General features: G+C 43.3%; 1 protein-coding gene across 1 annotated transcript in view; it reads right to left on the bottom strand.

Annotated features, from left to right (window-relative positions):
* Positions 1 to 8304: 8304 nt before the first annotated feature.
* LOC138961067 (DNA polymerase theta-like) overlaps positions 8305 to 20916 on the bottom strand; it is a 49566-nt gene continuing 36954 nt past the window's right edge. The window contains exons 24-29 of the mRNA XM_070332659.1: positions 19384 to 19568; positions 17704 to 17815; positions 14268 to 14392; positions 12880 to 13015; positions 9382 to 11203; positions 8305 to 9349 (exon numbers count right to left, since the gene is read on the bottom strand). Coding sequence (XP_070188760.1) covers positions 11004 to 11203; positions 12880 to 13015; positions 14268 to 14392; positions 17704 to 17815; positions 19384 to 19568 — 758 coding nt within the window. The 3' untranslated portion in view covers positions 8305 to 9349; positions 9382 to 11003. The remainder of the gene's footprint in view (positions 9350 to 9381; positions 11204 to 12879; positions 13016 to 14267; positions 14393 to 17703; positions 17816 to 19383; positions 19569 to 20916) is intronic.

Below are 20916 nucleotides of genomic sequence, written 5' to 3'. Positions count from 1 at the left end.
AGGACGAGGAAGGGGGGATGAAGGGGGCCACTTGTCAAGCGATTCCTGTTTACAAATGCACTAACCCATTACTTGTGTCCCAGCAGGCTTTAGTAAAACTAAATTAATACCTACTGGAAGATTACCAGTTTCCAGTATGTTAAAATAGGCTTAACCTATCTACTGCTGGACTTACATCAGAACACTAACAGATTAAACTATACATGAATCGCGAGACAAGCGGCAAGAGAAGAGATTTTTGGAAAAAATACAGGTGAATGAGCAAGAAGGCAGAAAAAAGAAAAGAATTCATGAAGAAAAAGAGAGCATGACAGGAAAGAGGAACCAAAAATCTACCTAACAGCAAACTAGAAAGCTCCTGCGGTTCCAAAAACAGGAGGGGCCTTTAATTTCATAACCGCAGTGCCCCACTGCGGGAGTCTGAACAGTTCTGGGGTGAACTTCACTTCAACATCTTCATTGCCTGACATCCTGTTGGGCTGCCTATCAGCAAAATGAACCAAACGCGGACTGAACTGCAAAGGCTTATGGTCTGTCAGACTTGGTAGTTCAGGTGTGATCTCTTTTTACATGAGTTTTCGTGATCCCAACACCAAAAACTTCTTATGATTTCTTTTCACTTTCCATTCATGTGGCTGGCGTGGCGGGTTGGTGGTGTGTCGGACCCAAAAATTGAAGATGTTCGGTTCAAATCATGCTCAAATCGACTTCTTTTTTTCTTTTCTTCTAACAGCAAATCTATCAAAATCACAAATGTAAAACAAAGAAAACGGACTTTTTAAAAAAAATTTAAAGAATTTTACACATTTACTGAAACGTTTTTCACTGTTCAGTAAATTTGTGAACTATTCAGGAAATTCGCAAATGTTCAGGGATTTCGCAAATTTCCTAGTTTCGAGAATTTACTGTAACATACACAGCATACAAGCATCCAACAACAGTTCCAGACGTTGCTCATATATAATATAATTCAGAGTGCATTATGCATGAGTCTTCGGATGGAACAAGTAAATCAAAATCAGATTGTACATGTGTTTTTTCGAAAGTAGAAAGAAACATATAGAAAGAAAAAAGAATATTAAAGTGTTGACCTTGACGACGATTTGTGAAATGAAGTAAGACTACCTCTGGATAAACTGCAGAAGTGCGCTCAAGAGATACAGAACTTGTTACAGAAAACCAAAGATACCCGCTTTACCTGCGCAGTTGTATTGCCAGGCAGACCATTTTTGAGAAGACTCATTGATCTGACAATTGGGGTGGCAGCGCTTCATTTCAGGATCCGGTTGAACAGAGGGGTAAAAGAAGATTTGAAATTGTGGCTACATTTCTTACTTAACATAACGGCAGATGTATGTTTCTGGACCAGCAACCAGTCCATTTCCCAGACATTAAATTGTACACAGACGCCTCTGGTACTTTGCTCTCAATTTTGTGCAGAATTAAAATGTGCTGTGCAATTTTGTGGCTATCCACAAGCCCGCTACAACACACACAGTTTCAGGGATAGGAGGAGCAACGCATCTAGCATCACAAGGGGCATCAGACGCTCAAATACGCGTCAGATGGGCGTCAAATGCTTTCACGTCTTATGTACGCTCACAGAGCATCTAAACGTAACAACGTTGTCAAGCTCAGAGCAAAAACACAAATCGGGTCTACGAGTTGTATGATCTAGCTGCATATTAAGGATCTCAAAGAGTTGAGACAGGAATTCTGGATGTCTGAGAGTAATTTCAGAATAGTTGGGCTGAAGGATGAAAGTGGTTGGCAAGGGTACATTGGGTGACTTGCAGGACGCTTGCATCTTTTAACCTGGACAGGCCGTTACATCAAATCAGTTAGGAGGAATGAGGCAGGTAGCCGGCAAGGGTACATTGGGTGACTTGCGGGGCGCTTGTGTCTCTTACTTCTGGCTGGTAGGGAGGAGGGAGGCAAGAGCCCTCAAGGGTACATTGGGTGACTTGCAGGGTTTTTGCACCTCGTTTCCCTGGGTGTGCGGCGGTACCAGCCAACAATTGTATTGTCAGCTGGTTTGTGGCGTTTTACCGCAGCATTGGAACCATTTTTATGCTTCTTTTTTGTGTACTGGAATATTGTCTCTTGACAAAACAATTTGCTTTTCCTTCAGGTAGAGCTTACTTTTTATATTTAGTCAAGTTTTGACTAAATATTTTAACATCGAGGGGGAATCGAAACGAGGGTCGTGGTGTATGTGCGTATGTGTGTGTGTGCGTGCGTGTGTGTGTGTGTGTGTGTGTGTAGAGCGATTCAGACTAAACTACTGGACCGATCTTTATGAAATTTGACATGAGAGTTCCTGGGTATGAAATCCCGGAACGTTTTTTTCATTTTTTTGATAAATGTCTTTGATGACGTCATATCCGGCTTTTCGTGAAAGTTGAGGCGGCACTGTCACGCCCTCATTTTTCAACCAAATTGGTTGAAATTTTGGTCAAGTACTCTTCGACGAAGCCCGGGGTTCGGTATTGCATTTCAGCTTGGTGGCTTAAAAATTAATTAATGACTTTGGTCATTAAAAATCTGAAAATTGTAAAAAAAAATAAAAATTTATAAAACGATCCAAATTTACGTTTATCTTATTCTCCATCATTTGCTGATTCCAAAAACATATAAATATGTTATATTCGGATTAAAAACAAGCTCTGAAAATTAAATATATAAAAATTATTATCAAATTTTTTTTTTCGAAATCAATTTAAAAACACTTTCATCTTATTCCTTGTCGGTTCCTGATTCCAAAAATATATAGATATGATATGTTTGGATTAAAAACACGCTCAGAAAGTTAAAACGAAGAGAGGTACAGAAAAGCGTGCTATGCAGCATAGCGTAACCACTACCCCGCTCTTCTTGTCAATTTCACTGCCTATGCCGTGAGCGGTGGACCACGAGTATACGGTCTTGCTGCGTTGCATTGCGTTCAGTTTCATTCTGTGAGTTCGACAGCTACTTGACTAAATATTGTATTTTCGCCTTACGCGACTTGTTCTTCGTTTTCTTTGATTTAAACCCTCATAGCCCCCCCCCCCCCCCCTCTCCACCCTCCCCCCTGATCCAGCTCATCTTTCAATCATTGACTGTGCGGTAGACAGGGTGTCACGAACTGAAAACTCTGTCTGAACAATCCTTCTCAGTCGTGAACCTAACCCAACCCTAACCCTTACCCTAACCCTTACCCTAATCTTAACCCTAACCCTAACCCTTGGTACGTTCGGTCAAAGGGTCGCATTTTTTAAGTCCAAGATTGGCGCATGCGCATTGACCGCAATGAGAAGGATTGTTCAGCAGTTTTCAGTTCCGAGGACAAGGGCATCGAGGTGAAGGTGTATCTGAGTGTGTATGTGCGTGCGTGAAGAGCGATTCCCAGAAAACGTCACCCAAGATCTCCATGACGCTTTGAAGGTGATATCCCCACACAGATTTTTTATTTTTCCGATATATATCTTTGATGTTATCATAATTATTTGTTCCTTGAAAAAAAAGTTGAGGTAACACATTTTCAATCAATTTTTGATGACCAAGACAAGGGATATTAATGCCCTATACAGGCATAAATGTTTAGCCTCTTAAGGACAGGTATGGGAGTGTTGATGGTTGTGGCTTTTTGGGTCCAGCGGACCATATAGGCCAAATCAGGACCCCACAAGTTTAACATTACACAAATTTAAATTAAACCAATTTCAAAAAACAAAGGACAGGTTTTGATACAGTGGAACTCCCCTTTTCAAAATGTCTAAGAAAATGTGGTCTTGAAAAGGGGGGAGTCTTAAAATGGAGGTAAATGAACAGAGGTTATGAACATAAAGTCTGAACTATTCAAGGTCTTAACAAAGTGTGAAATAGGGGGGGGGGGGGGGGGTCTTAAAATGGAGGTAAATAGACAGAGGTTATGAACATAAAGTCTGAACTATTCAAGGTCCTAACAAAGTGTTAAATAGGGGGGGGGGGGGGGGTCTTAAAATGGAGGTAAATGAACAGAGGTTATGAACATAAAGTCTGAACTATTCAAGGTCTTAACAAAGTGTTAAATAGGGGGGTGTGGTCTTAAAGGAAGTGTTCACTGTAGAAATGTTGGCCAACACTCTCGGACCCCATCACGACTATGGTATTGCACATGATATCCCAAGACAAATCTTTCATATTATCGATCATTATAGCATACTATTGATATCCGGTCATGAGAAAAAAAGTAGGCGGCACTGTGATGGCAGTATTTTTTTCATCATAAATTTTATTGAAATTTTTTCCAGGACTCTTTGAACCGGTCAAAGCTAAAAGATTGTTCAATAAAATATGAATCAAAATATCCAATAAAAGCGAAACTGCAATAACAGACACAAATACGGTTCCATTGCATACTTTGGTGTTTATTTTCTGAATCCAGAAATAATCATATAGATATGTTATAAATGTGAATTGATGTTGTGCTAAAAAAACAACGAAAATCCATTTCATACGAATTTCTTTCTGTGTTTACTCAGCGCTCTCAGTCCACAGGTTTCAGTTAGTCCAGACTCAGTCTCGATGAAGACTTTTTAGTTCAGTCTTGTTGTTAGGCCAAAAGACTGACTGAATGTTTGGATATCGTTTCATGCGACTTGATTCCAATTTCTTGCTGATGAATCCGAATAAACAGCAAGCTGTCTGCTTCACCTGGGTTCGAAATGTTGTGGCTGTTACCTGCAAGGCTTGCGCTGTTTGTCAATCGTAAGGTCCACATTAACATGTAAATGCATGTGTATTTGTATGTGTATGTGTGAGTGTGTGTAAGGAGAGATCTTTCTTTCTTTATTTGGTGTTTAACGTCGTTTTCAACCACGAAGGTTATATCGCGACGAGGGAAAGGGGGGAGATGGGATAGGGGAAAGGGGGGGGAGATGGGATAGAGCCACTTGTTAAGTGTTTCTTGTTCACAAAAGCACTAATCAAAAAATTGCTCCAGGGGCTTGCAACGAAGTACAATATATGACCTTACTGGGAGAATGCAAGTTTCCAGTACAAAGGACTAAACATTTCTTACATACTGCTTGACTAAAATCTTTACAAACATTGACTATATTCTATACAAGAACCACTTAACAAGGGTAAAAGGAGAAACAGAATCCGTTAGTCGCCTCATACGACATGCGGGGTGCAGAGAAATAAGGATGTGGAAAAGAAGACTTTTGGTAAGTGAAATAAAGGTGATGGATCCAGTCAGGTAGAAATAAGACAACAAGAAAAGAATTGGAAAACTGCAGGGAATAGTAGGGAGAGTTTTCTTTGAAGGAAATATAGGTGAAAGGACTGGTAAGGCAGAAATAAGACAAAAGAAGAGAAGAAACAGAACCGTTAGTCGCCTCTTACGACATGCTGGGTAGCATCGGGTAAATTCTTTCTAGTCCCAACCAATATGGGACTCCCCCTAACCCGCGGGGGGGGGGGGGGGGGGGGGGGGGGGGGGGGGGGGGGGGGAAATAAGTGAAGAATTTTATGGGTGAGAAAAGGAAAGTAAAAGGACTTTGGGGAGGCAGAAATAGAGAAGAAACAAGAAAAAGATCCTAATTAGGTTCACGGCATCAAGAGTGATGCGACCTTCTCTCAGAAGTTAGTAGAGAAGGCTCCCCCATCCACCACCCAGGGGACGCGCCTCTACGCCAATTAGGGGGCGCGAGGTAAGGAGAGATAGAGAGATAGAGAGAGAGAGATTGAGAGAAAGAGAGAGAGAGAGAGTGAGACACAGAGACAGAGAGAAAGAGTTATGTATCTGTGCAAGTGTTTTGTAATACCAAAACACATACCATCAAGTCCAGAAATATCTAAACATTAAAAAAAAACACATCAATTCCAGTAGTTGTGTATGTTTTAATTTCATTTTGCAAATAAAACAATCTGTTACGAGTTTACCATATGACAAAATATGGAGAGACCGTACACCTACCCAACATGCACAATTAACATTTCCTGGTTATACAAAACCTGCACAAATACATGTACTTTTCCATCATCAAAAGACACCAATGCAACAAGGGCCAATCAGAGGTACATACTCAATATGCATTCAGCAATGACCAGGGTCAGTGTCTCAGGTGGGCATGTGAACTATAAAGTGGAACCCCCCCTTTAAGATTTCCCCATTTTTAGGGCCCTACTTTTTCAGATGTTGTGTTGAGAGCCTGTGTCTATTGACCTCCTGTTTCAGATGTTGTGTTGAGAGCCTGTGTACATTGACCTCCTGTTTCAGATGTTGTGTTGAGAGCCTGTGTACATTGACCTCCTGTTTAAGATGTTGTGTTGAGAGCCTGTGTCTATTGACCTCCTGTTTCAGATGTTGTGTTGAGAGCCTGTGTACATTGACCTCCTGTTTCAGATGTTGTGTTGAGAGCCTGTGTACATTGACCTCCTGTTTCAGATGTTGTGTTGAGAGCCTGTGTACATTGACCTCCTGTTTCAGATGTTGTGTTGAGAGCCTGTGTACATTGACCTCCTGTTTCAGATGTTGTGTTGAGAGCCTGTGTACATTGACCTCCTGTTTCAGATGTTGTGTTGAGAGCCTGTGTCTATTGACCTCCTGTTTCAGATGTTGTGTTGAGAGCCTGTGTACATTGACCTCCTGTTTCAGATGTTGTGTTGAGAGCCTGTGTACATTGACCTCCTGTTTCAGATGTTGTGTTGAGAGCCTGTGTACATTGACCTCCTGTTTCAGATGTTGTGTTGAGAGCCTGTGTACATTGACCTCCTGTTTCAGATGTTGTGTTGAGAGCCTGTGTACATTGACCTCCTGTTTCAGATGTTGTGTTGAGAGCCTGTGTCTATTGACCTCCTGTTTCAGATGTTGTGTTGAGAGCCTGTGTACATTGACCTCCTGTTTCAGATGTTGTGTTGAGAGCCTGTGTACATTGACCTCCTGTTTCAGATGTTGTGTTGAGAGCCTGTGTCTATTGACCTCCTGTTTCAGATGTTGTGTTGAGAGCCTGTGTACATTGACCTCCTGTTTCAGATGTTGTGTTGAGAGCCTGTGTACATTGACCTCCTGTTTCAGACTCCCTTCTTTCTCTTAGACCTGTTTTTCTGAATTTGTAACAATCTCATAAACAAAGGGAAGTAAGTCCTCTGAATGCAAAAGACAAATTCTAAAGGTTTTAAAAGGGAATTCCACTGTATTCAGATCCTGAATGTAAATCGTGCAAGGCATACATAGTTGACTGGCAGTTCACATCCAGGGCTGTCTTTAGTGCCCTTGGTTTCTTGCGTCACCAGCCCTGAAAGTCCAACAAATGATGTACTCGCCTTTGGCTAGTGATTCTGAAAATGTACTAGCCAAGAGAGCAAACTTTACTAGCCAAACCAACAATTTGTTTCAGCAACTTTACTCGCATTTGGCGAATAGATGAACATTTCTACTCGCCAGTTACATTTTTCTACTCGCCATGGCGAGTAAAATACTCGCCACTTTCAGGCCTGGTCACTACTCTGATTTCATTATGCATTGATCTACACAATGTGGTCTGTTTTCATTTCATCAGTCACAAATAAAAACCACAACTACAATAGACAAACTCTGGAAATAACCTCCATGGGTGGGACTGACAAATGTCATGAATCTTGAAGAATGTTAAGGGGGGGGTCTGGGTCCCCCAGACGCTGAAGGATTTGTATAATTAACAACCAAAAAACCGTCACCACAGACATTACGAATTCGGATTTACGGCATATACCGGAAGAATCCCACCCATGTAACTCTGTCAGGTTTGAGCGGGTTGTGAAAGAGTGAATACTCTTGTTTACATTGAGGCAAACTTTCCACACATGTCCACGTGTTTTAGACACACCCCTTGCTAGTGACCGGCTTATAACGTCACGTGGGAAAGTTTGACTCACTAGTGACCGGCCTATAACGTCACGTGGGACAGTTTGACTCACTAGTGACCGGCCTATAACGTCACGTGGGACAGTTTGACTCACTAGTGACTGGCCTATAACATCACGTGGGACAGTTTGACTCACTAGTGACCGGCCTATAACGTCACGTGGGACAGTTTGACTCACTAGTGACCGGCCTATAACGTCACGTGGGACAGTTTGACTCACTAGTGACCGGCCTATAACGTCACGTGGGAAAGTTTGACTCACTAGTGACCGGCCTATAACGTCACGTGGGACAGTTTGACTCACTAGTGACCGGCCTATAACGTCACATGGGAAAGTTTGCCTCGCTATTGCATGGCCTATGACGTCACATGGGAAAGTTTGCCTCGCTATTGCATGGCCTATAACGTCACATGGGAAAGTTTGCCTCGCTAGTGACCGGCCTATAACGTCACGTGGGACAGTTTGACTCACTAGTGACCGGCCTATAACGTCACGTGGGACAGTTTGACTCACTAGTGACCGGCCTATAACGTCACATGGGAAAGTTTGACTCACTAGTGACCGGCCTATAACGTCACGTGGGACAGTTTGACTCACTAGTGACCGGCCTATAACGTCACGTGGGAAAGTTTGACTCACTAGTGACCGGCCTATAACGTCACGTGGGACAGTTTGACTCACTAGTGACCGGCCTATAACGTCACGTGGGACAGTTTGACTCACTAGTGACCGGCCTATAACGTCACGTGGGAAAGTTTGACTCACTAGTGACCGGCCTATAACGTCACGTGGGACAGTTTGACTCACTAGTGACCGGCCTATAACGTCACGTGTGGAAAGTTTGACTCAATAAAAGCAAGAGTATTCACTCTTTCACAACCCCTACAAACCCGGCAGAGTTATTTCCGAACATTTTATGTGCAAAAAATTTCTCAATTAATCAAATTACATCAATCCATTATTGAAACAAAGATAACAGTAAACACAGTTATTTTTTGCAAATGTAAACTTCATAAATTGCACATTATTTTTTACTGAAATAGAACAAACTAGAGAGAACAAAATCATGCTGTGACCTGTACACAAAAAACAATTACCGTATTTTCAGGGTTACAAGGCACTACAGCGCATAAGGCGCACCCCCTTCTTTTTAAAAAAAATTGTAATCCAGTCACCCATTGGGCGCAGGGGGCCGATAGGGCGCACCAAAATTGAAAAAGTATACCGGTAACAAACGGTCGAAGAATGAAAATAAGCCGCACATCAAAGGAAGAATACAGAGTGGAAATATGTGTGCTCTGTGTGTGCGGCGAGATCAAAGGCAGGTCCATTGTGATAGCTGGGTTGCCTTGTTTATAGACACTGACCTTCTTCCCAGGGGTCAATGACCCAGTTTTAGCTATGAGAGGTGGTTCCCCTGTCATATCTGAGAGAGGAAACACTTCCTGCACCGGGGTCAGTGACCGAGTTTAACCTATGGGGCGGTCTTTGATGTCTTGAGGAAACTTGGCCAGGGTAGTACCTAAAACATGCATTATCACAAGTTGTTTGACTGGTACTCAGGCGGTCTCTTTGATTTTTTTCGTATTTCATACACGGATTAAATTTCATACACGGATTAGGCGCTTCGTTATACAAGGCGCAGGGGTCAAACTCGAGGAAAAAAGTCGCGCCTTATGACCCGGAAAATACGGTAATTTCAATAATAACAATTGTTATCTGCACATGTGAATTAATAAATGACACATCTTACTGAAATGGAACAAACTAGAGAGGAAAAATATCATGTACAGAGACATTTTTTATTTCATTGATTACATGTACTTAGGGTCATACTAAGAGTTCATTTGATTCATCATAACAATCACACAGTTAATGTACATCACGAGCACAAACAAGTTATCAATCACAGAGGATTTGTGAACAATAGCTCAATAAGTGATAATCACTTTCATGTCTGATTTGATTTGCGTCAATTCCTTACTTTTCAAATACATGTAGTTCATTCAAACATAATAAATGTGTCAGAGAGGCAAGTAAAACCCAACAAAGTAGAGAAAAATATTGCACCAAATACATGAAAAGCTAAAATTCACCAATGAACAAATCATTGGTTTCACAAGATCGCAAAAGCAGACAAAAAAACACAGTCAAATGTGACCCTCCACCACGGAATGAGTCGCATGTCACCTTTGCATGATTTTCATATTTTCACATTTTCATAAAGAGTTTTTTATGCTCTATCCAGTGGTGAAAACCGTTTTAGAAAAGAGCAAAAACTGTTTGAGTTATAAGCCTGTGACTAAGGTGACCCACACACTGTTACCAGACACTCCCCGGACTTATATTAAGCCTTACGCAGAACAGCGCAAGGTGACATGCGACTCATTTCGTGGTGGAGGGTCACAAATATCAAAGACTAATCCACTGTATACCTGTGATATCTTACGTGTAAGGTTTGATAGGAAATGAAAGCTAATTTTAAACTCGCATGCAGACATTTTTATACAATCTTAAAATCAGTTAATTCAATGCGAATAAATTTGATTGACGCATGTATAAAGGATAGATGGCTGAATGACTACCCTGGATCACAACTGAAACACACAAATAGGAACTATTCAATTATTCTTACATCAGCATTCAGTATTTTACAATTAAAAGGTGTTTATGCATGATTCCCTGAGATTATTTCTATTGCCTTTGTGCTTGAGACATGCAATCTTCTCTGGTCTACTATGTATACTAAAACTTGTGAGAAAAAAAATCTTTATGCAAGTAATGATCACATTATAAAATAAGCTGATTTTATTTTCAACAAAGCAACAGTCTCTTTTTAAATCTGTCAAGAAAAGTAGTGAGTCCCCCCATTATTGTCATCCCACTGCTGCCTCACAGATTTACATTGTGCCTAAAAACAGGCCTCCACCTCCACACCCATGTTGTCTCTCTCTTTCTATCTCAATATTGAAAGAAAAACAATTTGCTTTAAACCTGTTTATCCTAACAGCATAAAGTTCTGTTCATTTCAGTTTCATTTTTCATCTCTATCTCTTGCTGACTCTCTCTCTCTCTCTCTCTCTCTGTCTGTCTCCCTCTAGCTGTGATGTCTTTTAGGTTACAGCGTATCACAAATCCATGTCCTCCAGGCGTCCCCAGCTTTGTCCAACCTTGACCTTGACGGGCAGTCGAACAGTAAGCGGCGTTGTGGATTCCATGCAGCGTCTGATGATTTCAACGACCTTGGCTGCCTCTGGCCTTGACACCTCATAGATCAGTTCGTCATGCAGCTGCAGGACTAGGAAAGCGCCGCAGGGGTGTCCTGCCTCTGTGTACAAAACGCAATCATTTTTTGTTCATGAGAGATGACGAAAGATGCACATACAGTGGACCAGCCCCCCTCTCAAAACCTGCAAAACTAGGTGAAAATCAGGTCTTTAAAAGGAAGGAGTTTTAAAATGGGGGTAAATGTACAGAGGTTATGAACTGAAAGTCTGAGAAAACAGGGCCTGAAAAGGGAGAGAGTCTGACATTGGGGGGACTCACAAGGTAGCTTCCACATTGGGGGGACTCACAAGGTAGCTTCCACATTGGGGGGACTCACAAGGTAGCTTCCACATTGGGGGGACTCACAGGGTAGCTTCCACATTGGGGGGACTCACAAGGTAGCTTCCACATTGGGGGGACTCACAAGGTAGCTTCCACATTGGGGGGACTCACAAGGTAGCTTCCACATTGGGGGACTCACAAGGTAGCTTCCACATTGGGGGGGACTCACAAGGTAGCTTCCACATTGGGGGGACTCACAAGGTAGCTTCCACATTGGGGGGACTCACAAGGTAGCTTCCACATTGGGGGGGCTCACAAGGTAGCTTCCACAATGGGGGGACTCCCTAGGTAGCTTCCACATTGGGGGGACTCACAAGGTAGCTTCCACATTGGGGGGACTCACAAGGTAGCTTCCACATTGGGGGGACTCACAAGGTAGCTTCCACATTGGGGGGACTCACAAGGTAGCTTCCACATTGGGGGGACTCACAAGGTAGCTTCCACATTGGGGGGACTCACAAGGTAGCTTCCACATTGGGGGGACTCACAAGGTAGCTTCCACATTGGGGGACTCACAAGGTAGCTTCCACATTGGGGGGGACTCACAAGGTAGCTTCCACATTGGGGGGACTCACAAGGTAGCTTCCACATTGGGGGGGACTCACAAGGTAGCTTCCACATTGGGGGGACTCACAAGGTAGCTTCCACATTGGGGGGACTCACAAGGTAGCTTCCACATTGGGGGGGCTCACAAGGTAGCTTCCACATTGGGGGGCTCACAAGGTAGCTTCCACATTGGGGGGACTCACAAGGTAGCTTCCACATTGGGGGGACTCACAAGGTAGCTTCCACATTGGGGGGACTCACAAGGTAGCTTCCACATTGTGTTTCTAAAATATATTCAAGGCACTACAACTGACTTAATGACTACGCAAGGGACCAACCAAGAGTGGTCTTCATGGACATGTGCCCGTTATGGAAAGGTCAATTATATATCAAATGAGGTTCTTTGGGGTGGTCATAGTGCGGTGGTCTTCATGGACATGTGCCCGTTATGGAAAGGTCAATTATATATCAAATGAGGTTCTTTGGGGTGGTCATAGTGCGGTGGTCTTCATGGACATGTGCCCGTTATGGAAAGGTCAATTATATATCAAATGAGCTTCTTTGGGGTGGTCATAGTGCGGTGGTCTTTGTAAAGAGAATGTTGTCAGGGCATGTTCAAGTGTAATGTAATGTTTCAGAACAAGGTGAAATTCATGTCCAATGTACACACACACACTCATTCACAAACACTCGCACACACACCTACACCCACGCACAAACAGACACACACTTACAAGCATACACACTCACACACACACACACACACACACCTACACACACCTACACACACACACACAGACACACACAGACTCACACACAGACACACTCACACACAAAACAATATCATACCTGTATGCTGATGCCTGTGAGGAAGCCTTGTGTCTGGGAATGTGTCCCTCAGCTCACGGTCGATGACGTTCATGGCGGCTTTGACGATGTCTGCCGCAGACCCCTGCACTGTGGTGTTCACTGCCTGTCTCTCGGCCTGCACGTGTATACAACGGATCAAAGATACAACCTTACTTTTCATACATAGTAATGACAAACGGCTTTATGCTGATCAGTTTTTGAAAAAAATGACTTTTCGCATCCAATTTCAGTGATTTATTTATAGTGGAAAATGCATAACTGAACTCTTTCTGTATATTTTCATCTCTTAATCTATATTTCACTTTTGCCCGACTAACAGATCGAGAGAAAAATCCCGAACCTGCGAACACATGTGGACAAAAACACAGAATAAGAGGATGGCCAATGGATTGGAAGTCTTAAAAAGGGATTCCACTGTAAAAACAATGTCACTAAATACCTTTACAAATCTGTAACAAATGAGGCAGTGCGCTATTTTAAGATCTGAGAAACGTAGAAACGTAAGCACTCTAAATAAAGACATGTGTAACAAGAATAAGAAAGAGTTATGGGAAACCAACCATCTCAGGTGCCACAAGATAAGAAAGAGTTATGGGAAACCAACCATCTCAGGTGCCACAAGATAAGAAAGAGTTATGGGAAACCAACCATCTCAGGTGCCACAAGATAAGAAAGAGTTATGGGAAACCAACCATCTCAGGTGCCACAAGATAAGAAAGAGTTATGGGAAACCAACCATCTCAGGTGCCACAAGATAAGAAAGAGTTATGGGAAACCAACCATCTCAGGTGCCACAAGATAAGAAAGAGTTATGGGAAACCAACCATCTCAGGTGCCACAAGATAAGAAAGAGTTATGGGAAACCAACCATCTCAGGTGCCACAAGATAAGAAAGAGTTATGGGAAACCAACCATCTCAGGTGCCACAAGATTGGTTTCGCATAACTCTCACTTGCACCCCCTTTTTTTTTTCCATTTTCATTTTTATTACTTTATTGTCCCATCGCTGGGAAATTCGGGTCCCTCCCTCCCAGTGGAAAGCTAGCAGCAACGGAGTCGCGCTACCCAGGTGTCTGCGTGTTTAGGTGTATTCAGCCACCTGCACTTATGGCAGAATGACCAAGGTCTTTTACGTGCCATTGTAATAACACGGGGGTGGGACATGGCTTCCGTCTCTGGGTCTGCACATAAAGTTGACCCGTGTCCGTCCCACCCCGAATTCGAACCAGCGACCTTCCGATCACAAGTCCAGTGCTCTACCAACTGAGCTTCCGGGCCCCTACATGTCATATGCATTAAGAATGCTTACGTCCCTTTGTTTCTCATATCACAAAATACCCTGGTAAAACTTGTGCAGCAGCCCTTACCTGAGATCTAGCATGAGGGTTTGTATCCTTGATGGCAGGCAGGTAACGTCTGCGTCCTGTCACCGTGGTGACGTAACCATTCTCTCTGCATGATTCAACTGTCTTGCGGAGGTAAGTTCGCATCCCTACACACAGACACACACGACACGTACACACAAAAAAATCAAATTCAATGCCAACACAAAAAGTATGACAACTACATCAAACCCTGAGACATGTTTTTTTCTAAAAAGTTTGAAATCTGACTTGGAAACTTCGGGATTCTGTTGGTAGTTCTTCTTCTTCGGCGTTCCAGGAGCCTCTGTTGGTAGTGTTTTGTGTGTATTTATTTTCGTTATTTTTCATCACACATGCTTCATTTTTATTGAGCTCGGAGTGCCAAACATCCCATTGTCTGCAAACCTTATTTGGTTTTATTCTAGGCTGAAGCTCGGCTGAAAAAATAGGGTTGGTCAGGTTATCCTAATCTAACTTTTTTGTTTTGATTTTGGCCTTTTCACCTCTGGTGCTACTTTCCCTGCTTCACAGAGAGAAACCGAGGTCAGTAGAAACACATGACAGGAACATACCTGTGTACTTGGCTTTACAGAGAGAAACCGAGGTCAGTAGAAACACATGACAGGAACATACCTGTGTACTTGGCTTTACAGAGAGAAACCGAGGTCAGTAGAAACACATGACAGGAACATACCTGTGTACTTGGCTTTACAGAGAGAAACCGAGGTCAGTAGAAACACATGACAGGAACATACCTGTGTACTTGGCTTTACAGAGAGAAACCGAGGTCAGTAGAAACACATGACAGGAACATACCTGTGTACTTGGCTTTACAGAGAGAAACCGAGGTCAGTAGAAACACATGACAGGAACATACCTGTGTACTTGGCTTTACAGAGAGAAACTGAGGTCAGTAGAAACACATGACAGGAACATACCTGTGTACTTGGCTTTACAGAGAGAAACCGAGGTCAGTAGAAACACATGACAGGAACATACCTGTGTACTTGGCTTTACAGAGAGAAACCGAGGTCAGTAGAAACACATGACAGGAACATACCTGTGTACTGGGCTTTACAGAGAGAAACCGAGGTCAGTAGAAACACATGACAGGAACATACCTGTGTACTGGGCTTTACAGAGAGAAACCGAGGTCAGTAGAAACACATGACAGGAACATACCTGTGTACTGGGCTTTACAGAGAGAAACCGAGGTCAGTAGAAACACATGACAGGAACATACCTGTGTACTGGGCTTTACAGAGAGAAACCGAGGTCAGTAGAAACACATGACAGGAACATACCTGTGTACTGGGCTTTACAGAGAGAAACCGAGGTCAGTAGAAACACATGACAGGAACATACCTGTGTACTGGGCTTTACAGAGAGAAACCGAGGTCAGTAGAAACACATGACAGGAACATACCTGTGTACTGGGCTTTACAGAGAGAAACCGAGGTCAGTAGAAACACATGACAGGTACATACCTGTGTACTGGGCTTTACAGAGAGAAACCGAGGTCAGTAGAAACACATGACAGGAACATACCTGTGTACTGGGCTTTACAGAGAGAAACCGAGGTCAGTAGAAACACATGACAGGAACATACCTGTGTACTGGGCTTTACAGAGAGAAACCGAGGTCAGTAGAAACACATGACAGGAACATACCTGTGTACTGGGCTTTACAGAGAGAAACCGAGGTCAGTAGAAACACATGACAGGAACATACCTGTGTACTGGGCTTTACAGAGAGAAACCGAGGTCAGTAGAAACACATGACAGGTACATACCTGTGTACTGGGCTTTACAGAGAGAAACCGAGGTCAGTAGAAACACATGACAGGAACATACCTGTGTACTGGGCTTTACAGAGAGAAACCGAGGTCAGTAGAAACACATGACAGGTACATACCTGTGTACTGGGCTTTACAGAGAGAAACCGAGGTCAGTAGAAACACATGACAGGAACATACCTGTGTACTTGGCTTTACAGAGAGAAACCGAGGTCAGTAGAAACACATGACAGGAACATACCTGTGTACTTGGCTTTACAGAGAGAAACCGAGGTCAGTAGAAACACATGACAGGAACATACCTGTGTACTGGGCTTTACAGAGAGAAACCGAGGTCAGTAGAAACACATGACAGGAACATACCTGTGTACTTGGCTTTACAGAGAGAAACCGAGGTCAGTAGAAACACATGACAGGAACATACCTGTGTACTGGGCTTTACAGAGAGAAACCGAGGTCAGTAGAAACACATGACAGGAACATACCTGTGTACTTGGCTTTACAGAGAGAAACCGAGGTCAGTAGAAACACATGACAGGAACATACCTGTGTACTGGGCTTTACAGAGAGAAACCGAGGTCAGTAGAAACACATGACAGGAACATACCTGTGTACTTGGCTTTACAGAGAGAAACCGAGGTCAGTAGAAACACATGACAGGAACATACCTGTGTACTTGGCTTTACAGAGAGAAACCGAGGTCAGTAGAAACACATGACAGGAACATACCTGTGTACTTGGCTTTACAGAGAGAAACCGAGGTCAGTAGAAACACATGACAGGAACATACCTGTGTACTTGGCTTTACAGAGAGAAACCGAGGTCAGTAGAAACACATGACAGGAACATACCTGTGTACTTGGCTTTACAGAGAGAAACCGAGGTCAGTAGAAACACATGACAGGAACATACCTGTGTACTTGGCTTTACAGAGAGAAACCGAGGTCAGTAGAAACACATGACAGGAACATACCTGTGTACTTGGCTTTACAGAGAGAAACCGAGGTCAGTAGAAACACATGACAGGAACATACCTGTGTACTTGGCTTTACAGAGAGAAACCGAGGTCAGTAGAAACACATGACAGGAACATACCTGTGTACTTGGCTTTACAGAGAGAAACCGAGGTCAGTAGAAACACATGACAGGAACATACCTGTGTACTGGGCTTTACAGAGAGAAACCGAGGTCAGTAGAAACACATGACAGGAACATACCTGTGTACTTGGCTTTACAGAGAGAAACCGAGGTCAGTAGAAACACATGACAGGAACATACCTGTGTACTTGGCTTTACAGAGAGAAACCGAGGTCAGTAGAAACACATGACAGGAACATACCTGTGTACTTGGCTTTACAGAGAGAAACCGAGGTCAGTAGAAACACATGACAGGAACATACCTGTGTACTTGGCTTTACAGAGAGAAACCGAGGTCAGTAGAAACACATGACAGGAACATACCTGTGTACTTGGCTTTACAGAGAGAAACCGAGGTCAGTAGAAACACATGACAGGAACATACCTGTGTACTTGGCTTTACAGAGAGAAACCGAGGTCAGTAGAAACACATGACAGGAACATACCTGTGTACTTGGCTTTACAGAGAGAAACCGAGGTCAGTAGAAACACATGACAGGAACATACCTGTGTACTTGGCTTTGAAAGATTCCATGAAGACAGTGGCGTCGTTCTCATCCACTCCGATCTGTTCTCCCAGCGCCCTGGCTCCAATACCGTACAGCATTCCATAGCAGATCTGGCAACACAGCAAACACACAACAGGAAGTACAGCACTCCATAGCAGATCTGGCAACACAGCAAACACCGTACAGCATTCCATAGCAGATCTGGCAACACAGCAAACACACAACAGGAAGTACAGCATTCCATAGCAGATCTGGCAACACAGCAAACACCGTACAGCATTCCATAGCAGATCTGGCAACACAGCAAACACCGTACAGCATTCCATAGCAGATCTGGCAACACAGCAAACACACAACAGCATTCCATAGCAGATCTGGCAACACAGCAAACACCGTACAGCATTCCATAGCAGATCTGGCAACACAGCAAACACCGTACAGCATTCCAAAGCAGATCTGGCAACACAGCAAACACACAACAGGAACTTAGTATATGTTTTGAAGAAGAAAACAGCTATGCATTTAGTTGCAAAACAAAAACACGCCTACACACAACAATAGATATTTAGTTTCATCAAAACAGGCCTAACTTAGCTGGGGTTTTTTCACCAACAGGAATCATTTTTCCATAGAGTTATTACTATAATTTTCAGTGATTTTTGTCAGTGAGCCAGCACTCTTGACAAAGAGAGGTGTGTGTCTTCTTCTGCTTCATTCATGGACTGAAACACCCACATTCACTCATGTTTTAGCACGAGTGGATTTTTATGTGAATGACCATTTTTACCCCGCCATTCAGGCAGTATTCGCCGATTTTGGGGGAAGCATGCTGGGTATTTTCGTGTTTCTATAACCCACCGAACTCTGACATGGATTACAGGATCTTTTTCGTGTGCACTTGGTCTTGTGCTTGCGTGTACACAGGAAGGGGGATAAGGCACTAGCAGGTCTGCACATAAATTGACCTGGGAGATCAGAAGAATCACCACCCTAAACCCACCAGGCTGCAGCGGCTGGGATTTGAACTCACGACCTTCCGATTAGGAGGCCGATGTCTTACCACCACGTGACTCCGCCCGTCAGAGGTGTGTGTTACATTGTCTTTCCTTCCATCCCATAGTCGCTCGTGCGCTTTTCTAAAAGATTTTTGTGCATAGATGGCTTTCTTCTAAAACAAATTTTCGATGATGATTTTGAAATTGATAGACGGGCGCAGTGGCGTGGTGGTAAGACGTCGGCCTCCTAATCGGGAGGTCGTGAGTTCGAATCCCGGTCGCTGCCGCCTGGTGGGTTAAGAGTGGAGATTTTTCCGATCTCCCAGGTCAACTTATGTGCAGACCTGCTTGTGACTTAACCCCCTTCGTGTGTACACACAAGCACAAGACCAAGTGCGCACGGAAAAGATCCTGTAATCCATGTCGGAGTTCGGTGGGTTATGGAAACACGAAAATACCCAGCATGCCTACTCAACGAAAGCGGAGTGAGCGGACTATGCTCTCAGAGAATAGTGTGAGGAACCCAAATGGGCAAACGAGCTCACACGTAACCAGAAAAATTCTGGAACGCTGAAGAAGAAGAAGAAGAAATTGATAAACTCAGTGTACGCGTGTACTGTATGTGTGTCTGCACGTGTACACGCATGCTGCCTGTGCGTGTATTCTCTAATGTCCCGTCTCACCTGTTTAGCATGTTGCCGTTCCTCAGCAGTCACCATCTCAGGCAGGGTGTTCTTCCACTGGGCCGCAATCATCTTGAAGACATCCCCGTCGTTGTTCAGAATGGAGATCAGCTTTCTGTCTCCTGACAGGTGGGCAATGACCCGTAACTCTAGCTGAGAGTAGTCTGCTGCCAGCATTACTCCCCCTTTGAAAAAAGGGAAAAAAAGACAGGAGGATATGTCCTATGAGATGGGAGAATGAAAACAAATTTTAAAAAAATTACTAACAATATGCAAATATATTATTGTTATGACTGATCCAGACCTAATATTTCTTTAATTCTTTATTCTTCTGTACAATGTGCTTGCGTCGGGTAACTATAGTTTTCTGTGCGGTTTTTTTACTCTTAAATCTCCCAAGAACCCCCAAAAGTAAGGTTGTCTTGTTGACCATTTTACTTGAAACTAAATGACAAATGCATTGCTTCTAATTTGAGACAAGATGTTTGAGGATATCTGTGACTGTCTTTTGAAATGACTGTAGATTGTATGTTTCTGAAATCAGCTATCATTTTCCCAATTAAAGGCACAGTCAGCCTCCCATAAACCATCACAGACACTGTCAGGCTTTTACACACAGTACAAACACCCTTTCATTTAAACACTCACCGCTTGAGAACATCCTAGGTGCCCTCCGTAAAGAGCGAGAAATTTTCAAAGAATTTATTTTTGCGTGGTTTATCTTACCCCTGAGCCATCGTGAACCCGTGTGATCCAGTTTCCTTTTTTTCACAATTTAGTCGTCAGTTTGTGATTTCAATGCGACTCGCTGTAAGCATACCTGCAATAGCACATTATTGTGTACCTCTGAATCTAAAACGCAACAAACGGCTGCGAGTCACACGAAATAGAGCGGTGGCGGATGACGGTTCAGAGGAACTGGCGCTATGCAGAATCGTCGTCTGCTACGAGAAAGACGTTTTGCGTGACACGTTTCCGGGCTTTTCTTTTTTCAAACTTTCAAAACTTCGAATTGTACTGATCTTGTCTTGATGAAAAAAGATTTCTTTTATGATTTAAGAATACTTGTGTAAAAAGCTGTCACTTTATTTATAAACTTAGTTCTAGCGCCAAAACGAGGCACCCGATTGTAATATTGAACAATTCGGCTGGCCACGCAAAAATTAATTCTTTGAAAATTGCTCGCTCTTTACGGAGGGCACCTAGGATGTTCTCAAGCGGTGAGTGTTTAAACGAAAGGGTGTTTGTACTGTGTGTAAAAGCCTGACAGTATCTGTGATGGTTTACGGGAGGCTTACTGTGCCTTTAAGGCTAATAAAGCATCCTTGAGCATGACTATAGCGTAACTCTTAAGCCTCTCATTAGCTGGGCAAAGTCCACTCCGCAAAGTCCACTTCACAAAACTGGCCCCACGAAGCTTTGCCACTGAATTGTGGTGAAAAGACTTTGGGCACAATCAAGGACAGCCGCTATGCTTACACAGCACAACATGTCCATCATCTCACCAGGGATTGCCACAAAGACAGCCGCTAT

Source organism: Littorina saxatilis, linkage group LG3 (genome assembly GCF_037325665.1).
Source record: "Littorina saxatilis isolate snail1 linkage group LG3, US_GU_Lsax_2.0, whole genome shotgun sequence".
NCBI lineage: Eukaryota > Metazoa > Mollusca > Gastropoda > Littorinimorpha > Littorinidae > Littorina > Littorina saxatilis.
This window is presented reverse-complemented; position numbering and strand designations above follow the sequence as displayed.